We start from the raw sequence: 13,608 nt of genomic DNA on the forward strand, positions 1-13,608 counted from the left end.
TAAAAGAGGAAGAGGATGGTGATGAAGACGACGAGAGAATGACAGCACGGCAGGAGCAGGCGAGTGGCAGGAAGTGCTGAATCAGGCCAGGACAACACACCGAGCAACAGTCTACCTCAAGGTGGAACATTGAAACCTTGCAAATGGGGACTGAAGTTAGCAGGCTAATCAATACTGCTGCGTGGGCTGCACTATCAAGGCCTGACGTTTCATCCCCCTGCCACACAGACAGATCCTGCGCCGCACGCACTTACCTCGATAGAGATCTCGTCGCTGGCCTGGGCCGTGTAGCGCTTCACAACGTGAGCTGCCGCAATCGCAGGGACGTTTAGAGACGCCTCTTCCTTCAGCAGAAAGCGGTTGCCATGATTGTCAATCTGAAAGACACGAGAGAAGTCACTGCATATGACGGGCCGGCGCGCCGCAGGAAACCCCAATACTGCCTCTGTTCATCCCGGAATTCGTCTGGAATGAGTGGAAAACGTCATGAAAGTCCCTGCTGTTACTTGATCAGCACTCTGTGTGTGTGATGCGAGAACACAATTAACGTATTGTAATTCACAAATGATGGCGCACAAAATTCACCAAATTCTCTCTCAAAGCCATTGCTACGGAATTCGTGGAATCTTTTATATGCAGTGATACTGCGTACATATAAAAATCTGAAGAGATTCATTTTGAGTTCTACAGAAAATACTGGAATTGACAGAGCCCTTCCATGGTGGACCTAAAAACTTGGTTCCTTTCTTGTGTAAAGAAATATGACTGTGGCTCGTGTTCCTGAATTTAGCCAAACACCTTCTCTCACCTCCATCCAGCTGAGCACAGGGCCACAGTTCAGCTTACTGTCCACGATCATGGAGAGACGATTCAGATACTCAGAGAGCATGGGGGCAAAGATCTGAAAGAGAGAGACAGAGAGAGAGTGTTAAAGCAGGTGCATTCCAGACCCCTTAAAGCGGGTCACTTCCAAACCATTACGCACAGGTGACACAGTAATTAACGACTGTAGGTCCTACGCCTAGAGTGCTCACGTTCAGACAGAAAAGCAGCCCGTCACCCACAAGCACAATAGGGAACCAGCCAGTGATAAACTGATAACCTGGCCCATATCTCCTACCACCAATAATGCATAACCTGGCCTATACAAGTGTGCGCAGCTCTGCAGATGGCATAGCAGGGGCACAGCAGCTTGGCATCCACAGCTGGAGGAGGAGCTCTTCCACTCACCTCCACCCTGTCCCCGATCTCACCAAGGGCAGGCAGGGAGAGGAGCTGGGAGTAGCGCCGGTCGTAGATGCATTGGTGCAGGTGAGCGTCCAGTGTGCAGAACTCCTCGTACGAACGACGCACCATCCATGTTTTACCCTACATATGGGGGGGGGGTAAGAACAGATGAATACATAGAAGAGAGAGGGTGAAAGAGATAAAAAGCACATGGAACATGAAACCATAAAAGAAAAGAGAAACAATTATAAGGCCCATAAAGGAACTAAAGGCTCAAACTTAAAATGTTACAGAAGTTTAACATGAGTACAATCTCAAAGTTCAGCGTGAAAGTGTAAGGTGACATCATTGCCCTCACGTGCAGGGTGAAACGTTTCACTTTGACTGAATCAGCATGCGTGTGTGATGTTTGCGTCACATGGCGTGGGCAGGCGGAGGTGTGTTATTAACTCACCTGGCACGAGACCTGCACGAGGAAGACGGGGTCTTTGGCACTGGCCAAACTCCAGCTGCTATCACTCTGCTCGTTAGCAAACTGCAGCTGAGGTCCCCCCCCCCCCCCCCACACACACACACACACACACACACACACACACACACACACACACACACAGAGTGTTAACGGACTGAACCATGAAACATGTAGGTCATGAGAAATGGTTCAGTTTTAAGGGCCTGTTATGGGCTTTCCTTTCTGTTACGGTCAGGGACTATTTAAAAAAAACAACCAAAAAAAGCAAAAGCCACTTTGCCAAAACTGGAAGACCCTCTAAACCTCCTCAGCTTCCTCTCTATGACCCAGGACCCGGAAGCAGCCTAATGATGGAAGGTGTCTCGGATCTTATTAACAGGAGTGATGGCTTTTGTTTGGCAGCCGGCCATTCGGCTTGCGAAACGCGGCGCGTCACGATCCCGCGTGGCTCACCAAAACTCGCACCAAAACAAAAACCTCGTTCATGTCCACACAAGAACTTTTAATGAGTGATCGTTTTTGGCTGCCCGGGCTGCCTCGACAGGCCAACTGGAGCTGCGAAATCTCTAGTTCCGGCTGAAACCGAGTTTGTCCTCCGATACGCAGCCTTAGGGAAGGCCACAAATGCAGAACACAAAAGCAACGCAGGGAAGCCCCCCTCCTCCCCGATTCCGGCCTGCGGGTTTAAGGGTAGTGGGGGGGTGAGGATTAAAAGGGAGCATTTTAATCTGAAGTGCAACAGACAGTGGCATGAACTCATGGTCCTGAAGACAGGCATACAGAGCGAGGAGAAGAGAGGAACTTGGTGAGCTGTTTAGTGCCACTGCTCCTTGGAGCAATAAAAGTAAAATGACCGCTTCTTTTATAGGGTAGCTAACAAAACTACAGCTCATGACGTCTCCCCTCTCAGAGTGCAGCAGACGGGACTGTTTCAAGTACTCACTTCTTTGCTCTCTCATTGACCCCACACACACACACACACACTCAACCCTCAAACAGTGCCACAACAAGCAAAGCAAACTGCATATGACTGACGGGGCAGGTATGCTGCACAAAACCACGTGCCGTGCACGACTCTAAAAGAAGCTCTGTGTGATTAGAAGTACCAAAGAATCGAAACAAGAGGTGTTGACGATTATGTGCAGAACACCTTTCGGGTGAAATACTGAAAAACATTAAAGGATTACTACATGCATGTGTTTAAGTGTGTGTGTGTGTGTGTGTGTGTGTGTGTGTGTGGTGTGTTCCCGCTGTACGTGAACGACCATCTAAGTGCTTAAAAATATTCCAGACCTCAAAGCCAGAAAAGATTAGACCCAAGTGGCAGAAAAAGAGAGAAATAGACCATTTCTCTTCCTCGTATGTGTGTGTGTGTGTGTGTGTGTGTGTGTGTGTGTGTGCACGCGCATGCGCGTGTGTCAAAGCGAGCAATAGCCTCAGCCCTGGACATGTTCCTCCTTCACAACGCAATCCTCTCCACCTTCTTCAGCTCCCTTAGCAGACCTGATGCACCCACGCTTCTACAGAGCACTAACTGACCAAAATGTTAACATAGCCAAATTACTAAATTAATCAGAACTGCCGAGCCTCAAATCAAAATCAAGGCACGTTCTTAATGGAGAATGGCCAGGGTTGTCCACTGCACTGTTTACATGCCAGCCTCAAATAAAGGCTAAACTCCGATTACAAGAATTACCCCTGGTGATACTCCATCGGAAGCGCAGTTTGGATTAGGTTTATTCCATGGCTGGGGAACGGGCCCAACGTGTCTCCAGCACAAAGCCGTGCAAGCCTGGCGGCGTGGCCGGGAGAAGAGGGCAGCCCATCGGATGCTGAGGCCATCGCTGGTTAAGTGACCCTCCGCTATTTCTTCCCAAACGTTGCTCGTACAAACCACACAGACGACGACAACCTCCACAGCCACCAGCGGAGGCAGGGGAGTGGCGCCAGGAATAGCGCGTGTGAGGGGACGAGGAGAGAGTCGCCTTTTCCGGTGAGTAAGAGTGGGCGAGTGGGGCCAGACAGCAGCTGGGCGCCCTACTTAATAAACATGGCCAAGCAGCACGTGTGCACGCAAGTCTATAAGGAGACTGTGAGAGGAATCACATACACAAAGGGAAAAAAAAAAAAAAAGTGTCAACGAGAGCCCTGGCACTGCAGTCAACGTCTAAAAGCTACATCGACCAATCAGGAAAGTTCTCTACAGGGAAGAAATCCTCCTTCCGGTCAAGAACAGGTAGGATTGGGAAAGCCTGGGGGGGGAGGGGTGGTTTTGAACAATGGACCGGTTGGATTGAGTGGGGCTGAAAAGATGGGAGTTGGAGTTATCCAGCGTCATAAATGTGAATTCGACTACGTCGGCCGTAAAAAAAAAGAAAAAGAAAAAAAAAAAAGCCCAAACTCATTCTCTCACTTCTTCCCATTGACGTTAAAATGACTAAAACTGACGATTAAATATTTGCACTGTGGATGTTAAAATGTGAATATCAGTATGGCTTTACTCGCTACACCAAGCACCAACACTGCTACGACCAGTCGCCATTTTAAATTTACTAGATAAAATTAAAGGTTGTGAAAGTTTGGAATGGCCAACATTGCTGCATAAAACTTGTCAGAGGAAAGGTTTACAAAGGTTTACTAAAGCTTACCTCAATGGAGCCAAAGTCGACATTGTCGTAGTGGAAGTGGGCACAGTCTGCAAGCTTTGGGAAGTGGCCTTTAACAACAGACAGCCTGCAACCGAACGCCCAGAACAAAAACGGTGAGTGAACGCAAATCCAGCACATGCAGGGAGAGATGCTGTATAGGGAAACATTCAGGAATCCATGGACATTCAGCATGTTACACAGGACTGATGATGTGCCATGCTATACTATACTGAAACGGAATGCTGTCTGGCAAGATGCACACACATGTAAGCGCTCGCACCCGCACACCATACAGCCAATTCACACTTACATCACATGTACAAAGACTATGAGGTCATAACATTAACTTGACATTTTTTATGTTTTCAGTGCCTGCCAGAAAAATGGATTTGAATACTGTATGCTCACTGGTAGCATGAAGTATTAACTAGATGGTTTCTGTGTGGGGAATTTGCATCTTCGAGCTAAGAATATTCCTCAGAAGAACGAGGTGGTGTATGCTGGACACTAACAGTGCTGAGAGAGCATGTGACCTCAATTTGCATCTCACCATCAGTTGTTTGGTAAAAGGAAGTGAAACTGAAATGCTTCCTGTTTTAGAATTCACGACAGCTTACAAGCAGGTGACCTTTTCAGAACATGCAGGTCCGTGTTCGTAGCTGGGCACGTAGCCATATTAACAATGAGCTTGGCATTCAGTCAACCTTAAAAACTGGGATTTAGATCCAGCTGGCCTTACTGTGTTGATTATTAGACACTTTCAAACTGGTGCTGGAAGCATGACCGTAGGCTGTATTCTGAAATTGAACTCTAAATTCTGAAATTGTATTTTGTGTATACTTGAAGCACAGAACACACAAATCAACTTCTGCCCAGCGTGAAGGAACAGATAAAACGGTGCGCGGGGCCACTTCTCACCTCTTGCTCATCTTCCCCTTCAGGTTGGCAGTGGTGCCGACGGAGCGGGTGGTGGGCTCGCCGGAACTTTCCAGATTATCTGTGCTCCGAGCCTAGGGAGAAGAGGAGGATGAAGAGGAACATCAAGTGGGAGAGTTTAGCCTCAGCGCTCGGTCATGGCGCCCGGTTCACGGTGCGTGGCGTTTCACGGGAACAGCCCCGCCACGGACACCATGTGCACACACACACACACACACACACTATTTGAACATCACCTGCTGAGGGAAATACAGTTTTTTTTTGTCTTTTTATGCATGTCAATGTCAAAGAATCTTTAGTAGGGAACGGACAACAACTCTCATCTAGTCAGCAGCAGTCTAAGTGAACTGCTCTCCTGGGAAGCGTATGCTAATTTATTTCCTGCCTTTCAGTCAGGCCGCTGTAGCGCGGATTTGGGCATTCTCTACCGGATCACACAGAGAAAGAGGCTAGCGCCGGGTCCAAGCAGACTGTGGGGCACTTGCTGAAGCAAGACAGACAGATGGACAAAAGCTGGGATTTTCAGTCTGGTCATACCCCAGTGCTGTCCCAAGCTAGACCCGAAACTGACCTCGCTGGACCCCGGCTTGGGGATAGCTTAGTCTGCAAGCCCAGAGTCATGCCAGGCCGTGGCAAATCAAAGATGCAGCCTCACAGTGTCTCTCGTGACGATTCATCACTCATCTTGAGATTAGTACAGTTAGTGTGATGGCATCTTAAGGGAAGCGGGGGGGGGGGGGATTCCCCCCTCCAACCCCTTCCTGGCTGAACCTGTGCCCTCATGACACACAGTTTTACCAGCGTGTTTATGGATACACTGAGCAAGCGAGTCTCCCTTTCCCTCAGGGTATCGGCAGTTCAGCACGTCCCTAAGCGATCTGGCCTGCCCAATCACGGGAAGCTTCCAGCCGAAAGACACTTCCAGGTTCTGGTTCAGTTCTGATTAACGTTACGGGAGGAGGGGAAGGGGATGAGTCAGTTTTTAGTAAGCTGGTCATGCGCTTGCCATCTGATTGGTGAATTTGTGCCCCACAGAGAGAGAGAGAGAGAGAGAAGACAGCAAGTTGAAGTAATACCTGTCAACACTTACCGGCAAGGCCAGCTGCATCGGATTGGGCAGGGAGAAACCTTTGGAGATGGTTAACAGTAAGCATGTGTCTCACATTAGGGGAATTATGACTCTCAGCCACATTGCAAGACACAGCAAGCGAGACAACCGCCACTCCTTCTGTTTTGTGCACACAAATCGTAAAAAGGTGCATGTCAACAATTTCCTGTGCTAAAATAAACCAGAGTACTAGTTGTTCCAGTCTATGGATGTCGTGAATCAGCACAGAGTGCCATCTTAACATATGCTAAAGAAAAAGATCATGGCTGTTGATGCACAAAACAGCACAACAAAACCAGTTTGTCGAGTTTCCGTCAAGAAGCCAAAGCCCCTGACGGCGCGATTCCCAGTGCAGTTCAACCACCTTCTGTCAGGATTTGCATGCTGGTTCTCTCACTCAGGAGGAAGCGGTGGAAAAACATCCATACCGGATCCACATCTTTCTCCTCCCTCCCTCTCTCTCTAGTGCATTGTTAGTGCAATGTTCCAGAACACACTCTGAAGCTGTTCTTAGACAGACATCTCAGTCACTTCCAGCAGCTTCTGCCTGGGAGAAAATAGTTTTTTTTTTTTCTGTGTGACAGGCTGATCGATTTCTCTCATCTAATGGAATCAAACCCTTCAAATTATGTTCCTATTGATATTCACATTCTTCTTCAGTTTGGCCTTGGACTGGGAACGGCCAAGGTGACGGTATTCCCAAGAAAGAAAAACACCCCCAAAAAACGTGCAACATTACAGCACCCTTCAACAATCGTGAAATTAGTGCCGAAATGTGACATGCCTCCGACTGCAGACTGATTGGAAATTTCTAACTGATGTCTTATTATTCAGGGGTTACGGATTAGTTCACATACACACACGGGTTATTCAGGGCAAATGTCTGAAAGGCAGAGGCATTTCTGGCCAACATTCTGGTCAATAATGTTAACACACTAAAATCTACGAATCCCATTCGTTACTATCTATAGACCGCTTCCTGGCCCTCATACGTTAAATAAAAGACAGGAGGACAGGAGGCAGTTATGACCAGTTATGAACGCCAAGATGTCAACCAGTTCTCAAATCCACAGTCTGATACTACTGTGTTTAACAGCTTCACTGATGTCCACAGTGACTGCAATCACTGTCTGGTAATAGTCCTGTGACACAGTGAATGAAACCAGCAACACACGCACAAGCACACGCACACACAGGCAAGTGGTGATGACATGCAAACACCAGAACCCTGGCCGACAACACTGGAACAAATTTACTGCAAACAATGCTCTATGCACCTGGTCACTGCCATGGAAACCACTGCAGCTGGCATTACCCATGCCAAGACCTTATCTTAACGCTACATGCTCACCCCGAACACAACACTATACATCACTCCACAGAAGAAGACTTCCAGGTTAACTTTGCCACAGGACAAAGTGTGACTGCTTGACACGCTAAGCTGGGGAGGCCTCCGCGTGAACGATAGAGGGAGTATCCAGTGGAGACGTTGGCGAGCTCGCCCCGGTAACCCCACACCCGTCCTCTGGGAACGGCTCTGGTTTCTGCACCAGCCCCATCAACAAAGCAACTAAACGGTTAATCTCTGGGAAACTGCTTCAAAGCCAGACAGCCACGCGAGGCACCGCATCCAAAAAGCGACGCCAAACCGCGTTGAGACAAGTGCCTTACCATTAGGCCTGACCTTTATACGTTACAGATACAGGACACTTCAAACTTATAATGTATTCACTATACCACACAACGCACCTGAGTTCCAGGACCAAAGACGTTACCGCGCTCTCCCTATAACGATTCATTCCATATAACAGTTAGTTCCATTGAATTACTGCGTCGCTCCTTTGTGAACTGTGACAGGGCAGAAACATCACAACGCTCCACGTTCACTGAACACCGGCTGAACCCCATTAGCCGTTTCTGCAACGCCAACACAGCTGAGCACACCGCAATCTCCTCGATGCTCCCAGGCTGCATAGTACCTTGCGCTTTCCTCGCTTCCTGAGCATGTTCATCCTGTCTGACAGTGCTGCTTATTCACACGGCGAGGACGGGGCCGCGTGCAAGACTGGATGCCGGGCCGGGGTCACAAGAGCGACGGCCACGGTCGCGACGCCATCCGCCTGCTGCCGCCGGCCACCTCCGCCGCGGTTACTCCAGCTTCGTGTGGTCTGCATTCGCCCACGGCTCGGGTTACTGAGGCCCGCGGCCACGCGCGTGCCGCTGCCTCTCCGCTTTACCGCCGAGTGCGACTGTTCTCCTCCTGCACCTGTTCAATATTTGATGTGGTGAAGTGTGATCCCCGGGGCGCCGTCCGCGGCTCCACACCTGTTCTTGGCCGCTGCGTGGATCCTCCCGCTCGGCCAAGAGGCCCAGGTCACGCCCTCCTTTATGACATCAGGAGACCAGGGCGCATGGGAGAAAGCTAGAAAAACCCCTCCGATCCAACGCAAGATGTGCACCATACACTTTTATGTGAAGAAAGCTAACAATTTCTAAAACAACAACAAAAACAAACAAACAAAATCAACTAACGGTGTGCACCACATTAGTCAGTTGCCAATATCAAAATTGGAACCTAGGGAATAACCTGATGCTAAATATACGCAAAGCCAAAATGCTCTGAATGGGAGCGGACGGGCCTCTGGTTGCACGACGGAGGAACAACTGTACATTCCGCAGAGATCAGAAACAACACGTTGCAAGAGCGCACACACACACACGCACGCACACACACACACACACACACACACACACACACACACACACACACACACACACACACACACACACACACACACACACAGAGAGAGGCGAGGCTCACGGACATAAACGCACATATATGACAAGCATGCACACGCACGGGCTACATGACACGCTACCACACGAAACACATGAAGACGACATGCACGCCGACACGCATGGGCAGGTCTGGGCTCAATTCCAGTCATTCAGCAAGTAAACTTGAATCGGTCTCTGATTCGGCGCTGCACGTTTATTCCGTGGTGGTCTTCCTTTAGGGCAGACACCAGTAAGCGGAAGGCCGTGGGCATCATACCAGCTCAACGTTACTGATGACGTATTGACAAAGGTGTGTTCAGGACGTTATTTGGTGAACTAGTAGTTGAGTTTTATCCATGCATGAACGCCTCACGCCGTTACGAACCGGCTTGCGACCTCTTGCAAATCAACAATAAAACTATTCCGGGTTTGGCTGTTCAAGCTACGTTAACAGCCATAACCGATAACCGAAACAGTCGACGTAGCAAAAATGTCGGCCGGTCGATATCATCGGACAACAGGTATCGACCGCATGACATGTCGGTCCGATTCCGAGACTCGGCTCAGTTCAGTTGCTGATGACTGCGAGAGCTCGAGGAGAGAGCCTCGAGCCCCAGGCCACTGCCTCGGAGCACAGGCGAGGAGGGAGGACCACTTACCAGACATGTCTGTCAGGCTCAGCGCTCGCATGAACACGGCGCATTTCCGAACCCAGTGGGGTCCCGACACTTGGCACAAGAGAAAGGAGAATAAAGGCCGTTTTAATGCCAGCGATCCGGCTAGGAGCTGAAGTGTAAAAACAAGGCCCAGCGCTGACGGGAGACGGGGAGTTGGGAGGGGAAACGTACCGGGCAGCACGGGGGGAAAGCAAGTGGTGGACTAGGTGTGAATCATTTGGCAGTGCATGTCATAGCCTCTGAGCAAAGTGCATCATGTTGGAATATTGCATGAAAACATGGCTGAAAATATCACTTTACTGATAAAAGGACCCCATATTAATGTGACGAAATACTGTGGAGGAAATAACGTCCTGAAAAACAGTTCAACTGACAAACGTGTAAGTAGTAATGTAGATCCACCTTCACCCCTGGTTAGTGCAATGTCCCATCCCGATTTCAAAAGAGGAAAAAAAAAAAAAGGAAACCATGCATGCAAACGCACGCACAGACACACAGAATCGCGGACACAAAAACATATGCACCCTCTGAGAAGTGAAACTACAGCAAACTAGCCTTAGCCTGTTCTAGTAGTGCACACATCACACTGTTTGAACGAGCTATAGCTGGATCCGTTTGGTGTGTGTACATGTTTGAAAGAACCATCAGTCACTAGGCTTATGAGGCCACCGACATGAAGCAGCATCTCCCACAGCTCACCAAGCTGACACACACACACGATAAGTTCAAGGGCAGAGCGAAGCACTGTTTAATAAAATGAAGACAGCTTTAAAAAAGCACTTGAAGTACATATAAACTTAACTAGTTACAAAAGTCTTCTTTGCCCTGTAAATGTCAGGACATTCATGAGTACAATAAAGTTTGAACATAATAAATATGTAAGTATATATCTGTGAGTGACTAAGCATGCACTTCTTTGTACTTGGAAAGGTTCGCCAGAGGTTGTCAGTCAGTCTTCACATGAGTTGAAGTCTTCAAATTTCTTGATTGACAAGGGCTAGATTTCCACTTCCCTGTGCTTAAAATGTTTCTCAATCTGGGCCATGGAAATTAAAACTTGGTCAAATGCCCCAAACGTAGCACAAGTCAACAAACATGCTAAAGCAATTTTTGTGGAAAAAAAACCCCAAACAAAACACAGAAATGGAAACGTGACCAGTGTGACAGATCAGATACGCAAACCAAATCATCCCGTTTGTCTCCTTGAATGTGGTAACGTACCAGAACAGCTTGGCAGCGATAGCTTAACATATCAACCTGCTAAGACAAAGCCAGAACTGATAGTCTAGACTTGTGATGATGACTGGGTTACGTGGGGGTGGGGGACGTCCCGACTCCTCTGGTATGAGGACGGTTCTGCTGCCGTGGGAATGCGATGGCAAGGAGGGAGTGTTCTTGCAGCCAGGGCTTCTGGCCTGCGGGGGAGCTCAGCTGTCTAAATATGATTTCCACATCAGACACGCAACTGCCCATCGAGTCGTGAGGAGAGGGAAGGACGAGCAAGCACTCGCGAAGGGGGCCGGCGTTAGAGTGGGTCTAAATCAGGATCTTGGTTAGTTTCATAGCAACAGCAGGAATAAAACCTTCGTTTCTGTTGTTTTATTTTCTTTTTTTTATGATGTGCGTGGGGGTGCTACACATCGATGCGCCACCCTTGCGTTAACATGCCTGAATATGTTGATGAAGGAACTGATAATTACTTGATAATTGCATCGCGTTAAATCAAGCGTGACGACGCGGGGCAAACCTAAAGTGTTAAACGCGTGGGGTTCCCATGACAGGGACCGATTAAACCGAATTTGTAAAACCTGGGATGCAAGAAGGCCTAAAAGCGTTAGCTTGGCACCGACGACCCTCAGAAGTGTCGCAGGGTCAGCCGCGCCGATTAAAGCAGATCGTTAAGCGCCGGACGTGTCGCGCCAGGCCAGCGAGGCGGCATTTTGCTGCGACGGAGGGGAGAACGCAGCAGAGGCATGCTGTCAGGGTCTCTGCCGTTATGTGGGCAGCATCTCTATAGTAACCGAGCAGAGTGCAGCCGCGAGAGGCCGCATGCGTGCACACATGCACGAGTGTGCAAGCAACAAGCATGGGCTCACGGTAAACATTTCTCAGACCAAGATAGACAAGCGGTTTTAAAATAAGGTTGTAGTGGTCTTAAACTGAATAAAAAAACCAAAAACCAAACAACCCACCCACACACAGAATAAACGACTGCGTGTCTATATATGTATTTAAATAGCCTATTGTGTTTTTTGGCATGCAAAAGAACAGTCATCAATGCCTGCAAGTGTGGAGAAAATGGGTCATGCATACACGTTCCTGTTGCACACACACGCCCTCCCTCTGAATCCTAATGAGTTAGCAGAGTCTCCCAAAGTTTGTAAATCCATGTGCCTTATATGGCAGGTCATGGTTTAAGCAATATGACGTGCTTCAACAACACAGGTTTGGTAAAACTTAATAATGGAAATGATGTAACTGTCGCTAAACATCACTTTCAGAGGGCCCCAATCAATACCCTAAAACCTTTAAGGTCAACTGGAGTGTCACTATATTTTTTAGGACTCAACAGTTGTCCTGTGCCTGACCCCACAACAAGATAAAAGGACAGCGATTAACTTACTCAAGCAGAAGAGGTGAAATCTATCGTTAATTGTAATCCTGGACCAATATTAAATGTTCCTTCTTCAGAAGTTAACTGTGAGGGAGTTGGGGAAAAAAAAACAAAAAAACACCTCACGCTAAGAATACAGAACAATCCCCAATTCAATGCTGCGGATGGCCATTAAAGGCTGCTGGAACAAGCTAAAGGAGATAATAAATAATAACAGCTACTGGTGGCACTGCTGGGTCTCCACCCACCCACTCTCCAAAAGAGGGCACTCCCAACAGGGATGCTGTCTCCGATTTAGGCTCTCCAGCTTTGGTTCCTGCACATTGTGAGATCTGCGTCAAAAATGGTTCAGGTCCTCTTTCCAAAATCTCCATGTCTGCATCATGGCTGAGGCCTGAATAAATGAGTCAAACGCCACAGAAGATTGCACCGCATGTGGTGCTTCGTAGCAGCATCAGGGGAAATGGGGCCACATGTTAACCAACTTGTGGGAGGGCACGTACTGTGAAAAAAAACTCGAGAGGTAGTTTGTTATATCCTGGATGACATGTTTTGGGCCAGCTCTGTCCTGATGCACCGGAGCACTAAACTGTGCAACGCAAGTCTTCCGCTCTCACACGCCAGCACCAGAACTGAGAGACACCCCAACCAGACCACATTTAGTTTAAGAAAAACAGACTTTCCCCTCTACCCTCGCTCTGATACCTCAGAAGGTTCCTCTCTCCATCACTTCCACGCATCCCTGTCTGTTTTCTGCTTTGTCCTTTGCTCTCCCGCTGGCCTACGACCTTTCACGGAACAAAGCGGACCTTGGGCTTCCTATTCAGCCCCGGCCTCTGAAAAGCCAAACCCCCCCCCCACATACTTGCCCAAGCCTCTTCCCCACCCATCCCCCCACGGTTCATCTGAAGAGTCTCATTCATGGATCTCCCACGAACAACTTTGCGTCCCTGAGCCACTCAAGGTTGACACGACACGCCAAAGCCTACGGTGCAACTCCCTACCACAAACATAAAATCCTCGGCACCCAGTGCCCAAGGACTGGGAGTCAGCCAGGAGGCTTAAGGGCTATACCACCAGGGGTGATGAGTGCAGGGTCAAATTTGGCACATGCATTCCGGATGAGGGGTCTCTTGGAAATCGTGCTC

General features: G+C 48.7%; 1 protein-coding gene across 5 annotated transcripts in view; it reads right to left on the reverse strand.

Annotated features, from left to right (window-relative positions):
• arhgap33 (Rho GTPase activating protein 33) overlaps positions 1-13,608 on the reverse strand; it is a 37,673-nt gene that overhangs the window by 18,086 nt on the left and 5,979 nt on the right. For 3 of the 5 annotated variants that reach the window (XM_035526083.1, XM_035526082.1, XM_035526081.1), the window contains exons 2-9: positions 9,829-9,897; positions 6,374-6,411; positions 5,266-5,357; positions 4,348-4,432; positions 1,682-1,768; positions 1,231-1,368; positions 809-901; positions 255-377 (exon numbers count right to left, since the gene is read on the reverse strand). In XM_035526083.1, the coding sequence (XP_035381976.1) occupies positions 255-377; positions 809-901; positions 1,231-1,368; positions 1,682-1,768; positions 4,348-4,432; positions 5,266-5,357; positions 6,374-6,411; positions 9,829-9,859 (687 nt within the window). In that variant the 5' untranslated portion in view covers positions 9,860-9,897. The remainder of the gene's footprint in view (positions 1-254; positions 378-808; positions 902-1,230; positions 1,369-1,681; positions 1,769-4,347; positions 4,433-5,265; positions 5,358-6,373; positions 6,412-9,828; positions 9,898-13,608) is intronic. The other 2 variants (XM_035526084.1, XM_035526080.1) reach the window with 2 other exon arrangements.

The sequence above is a fragment of the Electrophorus electricus genome, chromosome 5 (genome assembly GCF_013358815.1).
Source record: "Electrophorus electricus isolate fEleEle1 chromosome 5, fEleEle1.pri, whole genome shotgun sequence".
NCBI lineage: Eukaryota > Metazoa > Chordata > Actinopteri > Gymnotiformes > Gymnotidae > Electrophorus > Electrophorus electricus.